Source organism: Molothrus ater, chromosome 11 (assembly GCF_012460135.2).
Source record: "Molothrus ater isolate BHLD 08-10-18 breed brown headed cowbird chromosome 11, BPBGC_Mater_1.1, whole genome shotgun sequence".
NCBI lineage: Eukaryota > Metazoa > Chordata > Aves > Passeriformes > Icteridae > Molothrus > Molothrus ater.
In genome coordinates, this window is record NC_050488.2 from 7,549,269 (window position 1) to 7,563,131 (window position 13,863).

The 13,863-nt window shown below is 37.5% G+C and overlaps 1 protein-coding gene across 1 annotated transcript in view; it reads left to right on the plus strand.

Annotated features, from left to right (window-relative positions):
* Window positions 1–12,017, plus strand: part of CACNA1D (calcium voltage-gated channel subunit alpha1 D) — a 168,669-nt gene extending 156,652 nt beyond the window's left edge. Inside the window, 9 exon segments of the mRNA XM_036391279.2 lie at window positions 139–255; window positions 1,762–2,126; window positions 2,421–2,447; window positions 3,328–3,477; window positions 4,426–4,589; window positions 7,283–7,404; window positions 8,062–8,316; window positions 8,318–8,383; window positions 9,823–12,017. Of these exon segments, the coding sequence (XP_036247172.1) occupies window positions 139–255; window positions 1,762–2,126; window positions 2,421–2,447; window positions 3,328–3,477; window positions 4,426–4,589; window positions 7,283–7,404; window positions 8,062–8,316; window positions 8,318–8,383; window positions 9,823–10,116 (1,560 nt within the window). The 3' untranslated portion in view covers window positions 10,117–12,017.
* Window positions 12,018–13,863: the final 1,846 nt, after the last annotated feature.

Genomic DNA, 13,863 nt, shown 5'->3' on the forward strand with positions numbered 1-13,863 from the left:
ACTTACAGCTGAATACATCCTCTGTGGATGTATTAACAAAAACTGTTAACTGTCCTTTAAAATAATTTTAACACCAGTAATTAAAGAGCAAAAAAGAATTTGCATTCCTAATGTATTATGGTGTTGTCATTGATTTAGGCAGGACTAAGGACACTTCATGATATTGGCCCAGAAATACGCCGAGCTATTTCCTGTGACTTGCAAGATGATGAACCAGAGGAAAACAATCCAGAGGAGGAGGAAGATGTTTATAAAGTAATGTCAGAACACAACCATGTGAATTGTTTTTTGTATAATATGAGCGTAAAGAATGACCTTGTCCTTGAATATGAAATAACATAGTAATACTTTTAAACCCCTCAAATCAGAAAATAGAAATATTTTATATATAATGATATTTTATGTATACATCTATAAAAATGGTAGTATCAGGACACTTGCATTTCTTCATAAATTTAGGAAGCAGTTCCTGCAGGATGTTTCTCCTGCCCCTAATTCTTTCTCACGAATTCTTATTTTTTTCTTAGGCAAATCCTATCAAAAGGTATGAACCTTGCCATCTCAAATTTTGATAGAGGCAAGGTTAAAACCGGTTTTAACCTCTGCAGTGGTAGATAGGAAGAAGAGAATGAAAGTCTATGCAAGCAAACCTCAACAGACACGGAGCTGCATATGTAAAACTGAATACACGGGGTTACACAGAGATCAACTAAATAAAATGCCATTTCCAATCCCATGAGGGATATCAATAAGAATCAATCAGAAAAAAAATTAGGTTTCCTCTTAATGTTATTTAGTCCTAAATGGTGAATATGTAAATTTGGTGTTATAATCAGAGGCAGTCTGCAAACCATTTCTCAGCCAGCAAGGAAACATTTTTTCCCAATCATTTCAGAAGAAGCAGATGTAAAATCATGCTTCTGCAGGAATTACAGCAGAAGCCCCATAGCTTGCTACTGTCCTTTGAAAAAAGGAGGATGTGGCACTGGAGACAGTGCCTCAGCTGCCACCAGTAGATGCATTTCTCTGCCAACCATCATTACCTCCTGTCTTCTCTAGATTGAGCTGCAACTCAGACTGCTGTCATCTGGGACCCACACCTGGCTAGACAGGGAGGCTCCCTAACCTGGGTCAGGTGTCCAAGACAGCTGCATGTCACAGTCATACCTTAGCACCTCATCCTTTCTTTCACCATCCATCACACTCCCAGGGCTGATAAACAGAAACTCTTTCTTGTACCTCTGCGAGAAGAAAGAATGGAAGCACTGGAGCTGAATGTTCCCTCCTGGGATTTGCTTGCAAGCTGTTGCATGGCACTCCATCCTGTCTGAGTGACTCCTGCTGCAAACCCGTGCCCTGGGAGAGCAGCACAGAACTTCACCAAGGCCTTCCCAAAAATTAAGCAAACACATCTCTTTCTGAGGAAGCTGGTGCATGTTTATTTATGGGAATCTAGGTTTCTCCTGCGTAATAAAATGTGGAGAAAGCTGGATATGTCACTTTTACTTGGGTGGAAAAGAATAATGATCACAGTATACTGTTGATTTGACTCTGAAATACAATATTGTCATCACCACAATCACATCTCTGTCACTCCAGGAGATCCCATCTGAAGCATCATAAAATTAGAAAGAAAGATCACAGGTTACTTGAATTGCTACTTTTCTATGCATGTAGGAGAGAAAAGTAAGTTGTCACTGTCAAGAGTATGTTCTGTTAAGGTTTCTGATATAATTCTTTCTTTCTCTTCCCCTAAAACAGAGGAATGGTGCCCTCTTTGGCAACCACATAAACCACATTAGCAGTGACAGACGAGATTCCTTTCACCAAATCAACACCACACACCGTCCCTTACACGTCCAGCGGCCTTCAATTCCCTCTGCAAGTGATCCTGAGAAAAACATGTACCATCAGGCAGGAAACTCTGTGTACCACAACCATCATAACCACAACTCAGTAGGAAAGCATGTTCCAAACTCAACAAATGCCAATCTCAATAATGCCAACGTGTCCAAAGTCCATGGAAAACACCCAAGTTTTGGGAATCGTGAGCACCGATCTGAGAACGGTTACCGCTCACACTCCAGGGCTGACCATGAGAAGAGAAGAAGGCCAAGCAGTAGGAGGTAAACTTAAATATGCCTTTGTTTTTAAATAAACTTATAAATACACTATAAGAAACTTAAGCTAAGTGAAATTAATTTGAATCTTCATTTCTGTTGCCTACCAATGTGTAAGCTGTATTTAAAATGTAGCACTGATGAATGGGAAATGCATAAATCTTTACTGGGGTTTGAAAGTAGCAGTTGTCATTGAAGTGAAATCATTAGTTACAGCACAGACATTGTAATCACCAAAGAGTTTCTCTAAATGACTTGTTCTTAAAATATTTTTCTCATTTTTGTGGCCTACCTGGATAGAACACGCTACTATGAAACATATATTAGGTGAGTTGATATTGTTCTGACATAATTGAAGAGGACAGGGAGTTTTTCTTTTTTTTTTCCTCTCCTTTCCTGTTTCTTTTCTAAATTAACTGTATAACAATGCATAGGCTCAGTAACTCAAGTGACAATTTCTAAGTCTATTTTTTTACTGCCTATTCTAAAAGGACAAACTTTTGTTAAAGTTCAAAATTATTTAAGCCCTTTTGAAAGTCCAAGCAGGTTTCTGCAGTTTTCAACAGGCTAAAGATCACACCTGATTGTAGCCCTTGTTAAAAATTGACTTACCAAGACTGGAAAACCACTGGTGTTAGCTTTGATAAATGTTAATGTGTACAGTTCCTTTTATAGGGAACCCAAAATCTTTCCTGGTCTTCTGTCTGAATATTTTCTAAGCACTTCTTAAAATATAAGATCTATTGTTTTAATTAAAGTGCATTGGTAAATGGATGCTCAGTGGTGGTTTTAATGTCTAGATTTGCATACCCATTTCAGATTTCTTTTTGAATACCTCAGTGAAAACTTCTTAATATTTGAGCCATTTGTCAAACTTCAGGCATTGGAGAGAGGCTGTGTTTTTCCAAATGACAATGTATAGAATATAAAAAGTCTTGATTGTATTTGATTTCACTGAGCATCTTTTTATTGCTTTTCTATTGTACCAGAAGGAAATAAAGGAAGGCCATCTTTAAGAAACAGGTACATCATTCACGTTCTGAACTGCACTGCTGTAACGCCACATCCTGAACTAGAGAGTTGTTAATGCTTGTCTTTTTCTTCTCCTCCTTGAAGAACATTAAAAGAATTGAATAATAAGAACATTGTAAACAATACATAATTGATATAAATAGAATAAAAATTCCTATTTGGTTGCTGCTTCCAGGTCTGACACTGGTGACGGGCGCCGTCCGACCATTCGCCGGGAAGAACACGAAGTGCAAGACTACTGCAATGATGATCATTATCTGGCAGAGCAGGACTATTACAGTGGAGAAGAATATTATGAAGATGACAGTATGTTGTCAGGAAACAGGTGAGGATATTTGTTAAATAAAAATATTTGTTAAATAAAATAGTGTGCAAAAATATTTTGGTATTTTACGTACATAGATGTAAAGGCTTCACTAAGCACATTCACACTGCAAATTCTCGAATGAAATTAATGCTCCACAACTGCTGAAATGGGAAATGATGAGGAAAGGAGAGTATTCCAAAGAGAGAATGTTTCCCTTCTACTGACTACATTCAGTAGCATCTCAAATATAATCTCCACTTCTGTCCATTTTTGAAAAATGTTCAAGTCCAGCCCAGAAGTAGAGGAATTGCCATTTTATCTTAGATCCATAAGTGGATATGTTAAAGTGCCAGACATGCTGAATTCTCCTCCTCCTCCTCCTGCTATATGGGCTACATTCACCAGCTGATTTCTGGCGAGATTGGCGCCATAATCTGCATCCCATTGATTTGCATGAAAGCTAAATTTTACAGAATTCCCAGGTCAATATTTTTTTTTTGTTGTATTACAGTCAGCATCAAGTAACACCCTTTCAAGATCTGATTTTAAACATGAGAATATCCAGAATGTAAGAGGCTTAAATCCATTCTGAACTTCTATGCTCTGCACCTTAGCCAGGGCTGTCAAGAGAGCATGGCAGGAGTAGAAGAGAGTATTTATTTTACTTTTTTAAGCAGTGTGTGACTGAGATCTTACATTTTTGCCTGTACTGGTAAGAATAAATTCATTGAAAATACAACATGATTAAAAATTTAACCTGAGAATTGACCTGACTAGAGAAGTATATGCCCTCTCAAAATCCTACAGAAACTGAATTTTAAATCTGAGTTGTGCCATTACAGAATGCAGTGTTTAATTCTCTTGCTGGAGAAAAAGTAGACTTGAAAATCTTTTAGAAGGAAACTAATTTTGTAACTGCTTATAAAAACTCACTGAAAGAATATTTTCTTTATTTTTTTAATGAAGGCATAGATATGATTATCACTGTAGATATCACTGCCATGAATCAGATTTTGAGAGACCAAAAGGTTACCATCACCCACATGGTTTTTTTGAGGAAGATGATTCACAGATCTGTTATGATACAAAAAGATCTCCTAGGAGACGGCTGCTACCTCCAACACCACCACGTAAGTACATTAAGGACAATTGCTTTGCAAATCTGAAATAATTCAAATACATTCAGACAGATTCCAGTTTAAAAAGGATTTTTTTTCTTAAACTTGGATTTTAAGCATCTTATTTCAGATTGACATTGGTACTTTATTCTGCTATCTCAGGAATGATGCTTAAAATTCTGTGTTTCTTATGAGGGAGAAGATGTTTCAATTTATAGATAGAATTAGCATTGTCAACAGATGTTTTTTTCCCTGATTCTTTAATTTTCATTTCTTCTCTTCTTTGTATCTATCCCTTGGCTTTTCCTTATCTCAAGAACAGTATTGGTTCTTATCTTACGATCCTGTCTTTGTATGTTCCAGGCCATACTGCAGAGATTAGCAGTGCTAATCCTCTGGTGAAACTAGGCACAGACTCAAAATTCTTGGGTTTGAGCTTTGACCTCTGAGTGCAAAAGCAACGTCTTTTTAAGGCTTTTTCTTGTCTCAGAGATTCTCAAGTGTATTGAGATAATTTTATATCTGAGGTACAGTCTTAGACTGTTTAAAGCTACAGAAAGCTGTGATAAAAGGCAGCAGCAAAATATATTTTTCTAAAATGAATGTAGCATTCTCCAGCAATACTGCCAGTACTGGATCTACACTTTAGGCACTCATCTCCTTATAAGACTGGCAATGCTCTCTGCTTTTTGGCTTTCTGCCCTTAGGGGTTACAGGGGGCAGAATGAGTCTTGCACCACAGAGAGCGAATAACTCAGCTGAACAGTACTGAAGGGTACAGAAAGCTGCTGTCTGTCTTCCAGTAGTAGAAGGGAAGCACATCAGATGAAGGAGAGACTGTGAAAGGAGACCCCTGTACATCTTTCTACAAGCCTCTCTGATAACAGAGGAATTTTAAGCCAAAGAAATAGATAGGTGCTTTTTATACCCATTCCACAGATTGCAGGAGAAAAAATTTCATATAAAAATTGTCCTGGGTCTGCCCATGAAAATGTTTTGAGTGGAGGGTTAAAGGTTTCCTCTAACTGCAGTCTTGGAGATAAAGTTTAAATGACAGTGTTTGGCAGTAATTTATTTAGAGGAAATGATGCTTTTTATCTCATCTACAGGAAACTTGATTAAGGTACTAGATAAGATTATTTGATATTCTAGGATAAGAGGACATAGTTCTGATCGAAGTTGCGTAAGGGTAATTTAGGAAGTCCTTGACTTGCACCAATGTAATGTCATAAGAGCAATCAGTGTCAGACCTCCTGTCATAACCATTTATTTTATATTCAGGAAAAGAGTTGAGAGATTTTTAGCAGCTCAGTATCTGAGCAGATTTTAAAAGAACCTCAAATCTATTATTTGTAGGTAGTGTATGGGCTGTTTGGCCTGGGGAGGAAGCCTTGATTTTTTCACACTATAAAGAAAAAAGAAAAAAAAAAAAAAAAGAATGTGCAACATTGCACTCAACAGCTCCTGCTAGCATCTGAATCAGTCCAAGTGAACATAACATCCAGTGCCTTGGCTGAGTACTGCAGTCAGTAAATTGAGCTCTGAGCAAGCTTTCTGGATGCTTCTATGCCAAACTCATCTCCACAGTATTTGAGCAGCTTCCAGAAGTGTACTGAGGAACAAATGAGATGTTCTTTCAGCCTCTTCTCTGCAGGGAAGCATGTGCAAAGAAGTGTCTTGTGTTGGATGAAGGGACTTTTTGGGTTGCTTACTATACATTTTGGTATTGGGACATTTTATCATATGAGGATCAGAAGCTAAGGCTTACATCCCTCTGTTTGGATTTGCCATAGAGATAAGGGAGAGGGACAAAGTTTGCTTTAGTTAGACAGAATGACCTCGTGGAAGTGCCTGTTCTAGTTCAGTGGCTCTTTCTTAGCAACCAGCATGAAGTGTCTGATACTAACTGTGGGGTGCCATAACTCCATGGCATTTGGTACAGCCATGTTCTCCCCAGTGTCCCACTCCAGTGCTTACAGCTGTGAGACTGGATCTAGATTCCAGCTGCAGTTCAGCATCCAGGCTCGCTGAGCATTGAAGCTGGCAGAGGGGAATGATATCCACGTGCTTCCCATCATTCTGCAGGCTTTCAACAAGGTCAGCTGAAACATCTCCACATTAGCCAAACATCTTGATTCAGTTCAAATTTCTACTTTTTTTTCTATCATGAATGTGCACATAACAGCAGAGACCGTGGATGATTGCTGTGCTAAGCAACAGAATAACCATCAGGAATTGACAACCTGAGTTGACTTGGATATGGTTTTACATATTGCATATTGCTTCCAAGGAACTGCAGATTTCATATTTCCTTTGGGAAATCTGGTTTATTAGAATGGAGAGCTTGAAGCCATGGGGAGGGAAGAAGAAAGTCACAGCAGGTTATGGCAAAACTCTGCAGTTGAGAGTCTGAGCCAGTCAGCTGCATCAGTGTGAGGCAGTCAGCTGCTTGTTTCCTGAAACAGATGCTTCCAGTTCTATCATGTTAGGTTCCTTCTATGATTTCCACCTTAGACTGCTTTTGCTTATGTGGTTAATCTGTCCTTTATCTTATAACCTGCCACTTGCTTCTATTAGCACAACTTCTTTCTTACTGGAGGATCTGTTTTAATTTGTATCACAGCTCACTCACCCTGGAATTCTGGAAATAATAGACTTTGAGGAAAAATACTTTGTTTTTCTAATGAATTATGGTTTCCCTGTAGCACACAGACGATCTTCCTTTAACTTCGAATGCCTCCGCCGACAAAGTAGCCAAGACGACATCCCGCTCTCTCCTAATTTTCACCATCGCACGGCTTTGCCCCTTCACTTAATGCAACAGCAGGTAAACCCAAACTCTTCCTTAACCAACAGTGAATTAAATCTTTCCAGCCTCTACATTTCACTCCTGACTTTCACTGTTGTTTGAAGCAGCACTGGTGTATTCATTGCTAGACCCAAGGCTTCTCAAACATCTACCTTGTACAAAACACAGAATGAGTAGCCTGCCCCTTGGACTCCGAGTGCTCACAAAGTGCTCATGCCCTAAAGTTTGACCAGGACTGCATAATACAGCAGCTGTCTATTAATGTTTGCCTATCTCAATTCCATTTGTGACAATTTGCAAGTACAACTCAGACACTTTCTGAGGCTCTGTGCCCAGCTTGGAAAATGCTGACAGCTTCCTATCCTGTCCTGGACAGAAGGAATATTTCTTTATTTTGTTTTCTTTAATATATTAATATATATTTATTTATTAATATATATTTATTTAATATATTAACATATTCAAAAAGATTTTGTGATATGAGTAAAATGGAAAAAATACCATTTTGTTGATTCAATTTACCAATTTCAGTCCTGTTCCTCTATTACACATCAGAAGATGTTGACTTTGCCTAGCTGCTGCCTGAGAAATTGGTTTGAGCTAACTGCTGAAGTGAGAAATGAGTATGACTGAGCATCTGAAATCACTAACTTCTAAAATGCTTCCCTTTGCCAGGTGATGGCTGTGGCAGGTCTGGATTCCAGCAAAGCTCATAAACACTCCCCGAGTCGCTCAACGCGCTCCTGGGCCACCCCACCCGCCACACCTCCCAACAGGGAGCGTTCCCCCTATTACACCCCTCTGATCCAGGTGGACAGGGCTGACTCCACAGAGCACATGAATGGCAGCCTGCCCTCCCTGCACAGGAGCTCCTGGTACACAGATGACCCCGACATCTCCTACAGGACGTTCACCCCAGCCAGCCTGACCTGTGCCCAATGACCTGCGGCACAAACACAGCGACAAGCAGAGGAGCGCCGACAGCCTGGTGGAGGCGGTGAGTGCTGCACGGCCTCTGAGCCAGCCAAGAGTGCCTCTGGGAGGTTTTGGGTTAACTCTGCAAAGCACAGAATTATGTTTGATGCCTCAGGTTTTAGCTTTTATAGTTTTTAGATTCTGTACTGCTTTAGTGTGTACTTCTGAGCTTCATATTAGGAGATAGTCTCTTCACAGAATAGGGAAACAAAACATTCCTTCTCTAGCTGGGAACCAAGGACAAGTGGCCCATATCTCAGGGCCAAGAGCATAAACAACATGGACTGAAGAGAGAAAAACAAGAAGGATGGGACTTCATAACCAAACCCATAATTGGATAATTAATTTCAATATGCAAATGGACCAAAACTTATAAAAGTGTGAGACCCCTTTACCGGTTGTCCATTTTGGGTTCATCTTGGGTGTAGCCCTGGCTGGGCTCTGGTGTTGCCCAAGGTGGATCCATTGCAGTCTTTGAATAAATATCTACTTCATTCTTTAGCTCTGTCTAGTCTCTGTTCTAGGTCAGCCTTCACAAGGCATCAAGTTCACATCAACGCTATGAAAATGGATTTTTAGTTTTATAGCCACAAAGTGGTTTTAGTTAAAGAGGGGAATTTATTCATAACTGCCATGACTCCAGATCTTCACATTAGTGAGAGATTAATCAGAGAACTAAAGATACTTTAGAATTTTGAAATTTAAGTTTTTTAGATGGGCATCAGTTCTGAAGTGTCCTTCCACAATGGCAATAAGGAAGAGATTGTGCATATGCCTGTTCTCTCTGTTGTTTCTGTGGAAATAAATCCCCATTTTTGCAGTAATCTGAATAAAAGATCAAAACCTCCATGAATCAGTGTACTAAATGCAGAGAGGAGAATAACAACTGCAAGGATTGATTTGTAGATTCACTAAAGAATGCTAAGAATTCCCTTTTATATTAAAAAAGATTTGAAGATAAAGTGTGTACAGCATTTCTTAATCATAGTTAATGTTGTAGCTTCCATCCATCACTTCCTTTCCATTGCTGGGAGCTATAACACATTTTGTTATGTTTTTGCAAATGGGAATTCAACATCTTTTTTCCATGTACTCTAAAGTACCAAGAACATACAAAATTCTGTATTTCAGACAACTGTTCTAACTGCACCATCTGAGATATATTAACTGTTGTCTTTAGTGTATCAGCATGATGACTGATGTTCAGCAAAGACTACTGCCAGATCTCTAAGGAGAAGTGCCAGATGTACGGCAGCACCATTTACATTATCACACATCATGGTGTTCTTTGGAGTCTTTTCATTGTTTATTTCATTGTTATTTACCTGTAGAGTTTGGCTGGGGGTTGCTCCAGTGATTCAGCATGGGGTTTCTAGTGCTTTCATCAATGAGCAATGCTATGATCTGTCTGTTGTTCTGTAATTCCACTGAAATTCTCACTCTCCCCCTTCCCTCTGCCAGGTACTTATATCTGAAGGCCTAGGAAGGTATGCAAAGGACCCTAAGTTTGTTTCGGCTACAAAACACGAGATTGCTGATGCATGTGACATGACTATTGATGAGATGGAGAGTGCAGCAAGTAACCTTCTCAATGGGAATATCAGCAATGGGACCAACGGGGATATGTTTCCAATTCTAAGCAGACAAGATTATGAACTTCAAGATTTTGGTCCTGGCTACAGCGACGAAGAGCCAGAAACGGGACGATACGAAGAAGACTTAGCTGATGAAATGATATGCATTACAAGCTTATAGTATTTAGCAAGGAAAATGTTCTAATAACAGAAAAAGTGCCTCATAGTTTCAAGATGCTAGGCACTAGCTGGAGTGAATAACCAATCCAAGTTTTGTACGAGTGATGTCGCACCTCAAGGAAGCCATAACTAATAAATTTATTATCTCCAGGTTGCCGAAATGTGAACAGAGCTGCAGTAAGGTCAAGTCTCCTCCCATGGAATCTTCAGTTCCTCTGTAGGAATGAGGTTCTTTTGAAACCAAGCAGATTGTGACAATCAGTTTTTTGAGGGCTAGAGCAGGATTCTGAGGTGTAATATCTTGCCTGTCTTTCAACCTTGTGCTGCTGTCCTTCCTAGTAGAGCAGGATTTTTTCAGTGACAATGTCTCTATAGGTCTGGCACAGGATTGTGTGGGAAACAGCAACATGAGATGAGTGATGACAACCAATAATGTCATTACCTCAGTGCTCAAAGCATATCAGCTACCATTGCATATCCATTCTAACATTGTTTTCAAACTTGCCTCCTAATTTCTTTTCTTAATGCTCTTCTAAAATATGATTTGTCATGCTCTACCTGTTAGAGATTGTTGGAAAAAGAAGTTATATAAAGAATAATCCGTCATATGTAACATCAGTTTACATAGGAAAATATCATTCAGATGGTCTGTTTTCTGACTATCATGTTAAGGGCAAAATATACTGGAATAATTGCATTCTTACTAATGCACTTGCAACCAGGTTATAGTAGAATTAGATAAGATAGTTTGCTAAAAATTATATAGTAGAAAATATTGTAAATTAATTGTAATATACAATGATTTGTATTTGTAAAGAGATGTTCTATATTTTGTAATTATTGTACCGTAATTGAACTGCAGCAATATTTATGGACCCTAATTATTGTAACTCTCCACAGAATTCTAGATAGAAGTATTTTTACTTGGAATATATAGATCTATAGCATAAATATTTAAATAGAGCCACCTCTCAGTGTAAATCTCTTTTTGGGATAAAGTGTCAAGTGTGAACTTGGCAACAGATCAGATTTTTTAAAAATAATTAAGTCAAAAGAATCTCTCTGCAAAAGGGATGCACCATTGACTACTCAGTCTTATACTGGGAAAGGTTAAAAATTTAAAGTAATTTCCCTTTTTTTTTTTTTTTGACTGAAAAGTAAGCTCTAATTTTATTTTTGTAATAACCTGATGCAAAAAACCCAAAAACCTTGGCAAGTTCATGCCAGGGTGTTCCTGGTCATGAGACAACAAGTTTTGACAAATAACCTAAATTGACACAGAAATTATCTGAGGCAGAAAATACTTCACAGGTAAATGAAAATGCTTTACTTCAGTACTATTTTCTCTGCTTGGAAAGAGAAGAAATGTGATAGTATGATTCTACACAGAACCAAAAACCTTGATATGAAAAATATATTATTTTATTGCCTCTACCTTTCTGTTGTTCTATGTGTACTATTTCAAAGATTTATTTTTATGCAATCAAGAGAGGGCTTCAATATTGTTCACAATGCAGTAAAACCCTGAAATGTCTTTGAGGCTGAAATGACCTTGGAGGATAATTAAAACACCCTGAAAGCTACTGTCTATTTTGTTAGCACTGGATAACAATGACTTGTTCTGACAAGTTATCTTATCAGGTTTTACCTGTAGTTCCTATGCTAGATAGCAATCCAGTTCACATTTTTACAAATGTGATGTTTAAAACATGTCAATAAACATTTTGTACATAATGACAGTTTCCTATGAATAGCTTACAGACTTCCTCTGAAATTGTTCTTATTTCAAATGCCAGGATAAGAACTTAAAGGTTTGTAAATTATTTCTTGACCTACATCATTTTGTATTAAAACAAATGCAAAATGTTCTTCAAAATAAAACTGTGTAATAATTTTATTATACCTGGGAGTCCTTTTACTAATATTTTTTCACCAAGAAGTTCCAAAGGTTAAATTCAATTTGCCATGTTATAAGAATGGGAGTAAATGTGTAGAATGGAGTATCAGTCTGCAGTGTCACATCATTCAAGTCTTTTATGAATGGTTGCTGTTAACCACAAAGAAATAAAACAATCAGAGTATTCATGTGCAAAAGGGATTACTACTTCTCCAGAGAAAGACCTATGGAAATGATTTGGAAAATTTGACTAAAATACCCCGAAACATCTAAATAAACTTTCCATGCTGTATTGGGAAGCTCTTGGGCAGGTTACCCAGCAATATTCACTTTGTTACACTTTTCCAGCTCACAAAAACAAAATCTGGGAGGCCAAAATGGAGCTATCCCTGTGAAGTAACAATGAGTAGATTTCAATGTTCTACCTTCTGTGGTAAAGCCACTTCTTATAACCACCTTCAAGGCAACTGATGTTAGAATTTAAAAAAAAAGGAGGAAAACAATCTCAGAATTGTATTTTATCCAGCATGGACATTTGATAGCACATCAGGTTTGGCAGATTGAGCAGAGTGACAGGATTTTTAATGAGTGCTTTCTCCAAAGAGACAGAAAACCATATGCTGACCTCACTGTATTTTCATGCTTTTAGTCCTCAGCCTTTAATAGTGTGATGAGAGACTCTTTAAGGTAGATAAGAAATTTTATGAGAGAAGTGTTTGCAAAAATAAACAATGAAGGAAATTTAGTTGCAGACCATATTTGATGTAGCTATTGGCTTAGGGGAGAACATTTGTATAAGATGAAAAGAATACTTGTTTGCTTTTACTACAGAAATATGTGGTAACAAGTAATCAATATATGCATAATTACATGGTAATTGGCACCCTTAGAATACTACCAATCATAGTAAGTAGTACAAAAAACCTAGAAGTTCTCTCAACAATTAAATCATCATTTATGAAAGTCCAAATTTGTTTATATATGTATTTAATGAGAGAAAATACTAGTAAAGAATTAAAGACTGGTAAGTATTCCACAGTGAAGAAAATTCACTGAAAAAAGGAATCTATAACATATATTCATATTTGAACAGAGTCTTTTTTTGGGAGCTTGGCTGACAGAAGAATTAAGACTAAAAATTGTAATAATGTAATAAGATATGCTTGTGTTCTCCCTCTTCATTTTAACTATAATATAAAAGGTATTTAATTACTTTTATTATTATTTAATTATATATGATATATCTATACTTTCTATAATTTAATATATTTATGCTTTTGTTATTTCTCAAAATCCATTTTTACATTTATTTTATAGAAAATGCATATTACAAGCCCACTTTTCCCGTGTTCCTATACCTGCCTAATTTGGTTGCAGACTAATTGACAGTGGGCACTTGGCAAGGATTTTAAGGTTGTGGTGTACAAAATCTTACATAAATTGAATACCATGCAATTTTACAAAAACTGCTATATTGTGTTGCTTTTAAAATCACTTCTCATACTGAAAAAACTTGAGCTGAAATGTGTGTGCAAAAGAAATGTTTTTGGTCACTTTTCCTTCTTAATCTCATTGTCCCCAGCCAGAGACCTCCAACTGCATGGAGCATCTGCAGCAAGCCATTTCCAAGGAGATGCTGGTGTTCTCTCTTGCAGTACCATTGCTGGTCCAAGCATGCTGGCAGGTCTAGTAATTCTTGAATTAAACAGCTTTTACAGTTAACTGGTTTTGAACATATAATATGTTATCTGCATATTTATAGAATTTATATCTGGGTAGAATTGGGAATAATCACACTGTATTATTTTGTTAAATAGGTAAAACTGTGGAATTACAACCTGTGTTCTGCAG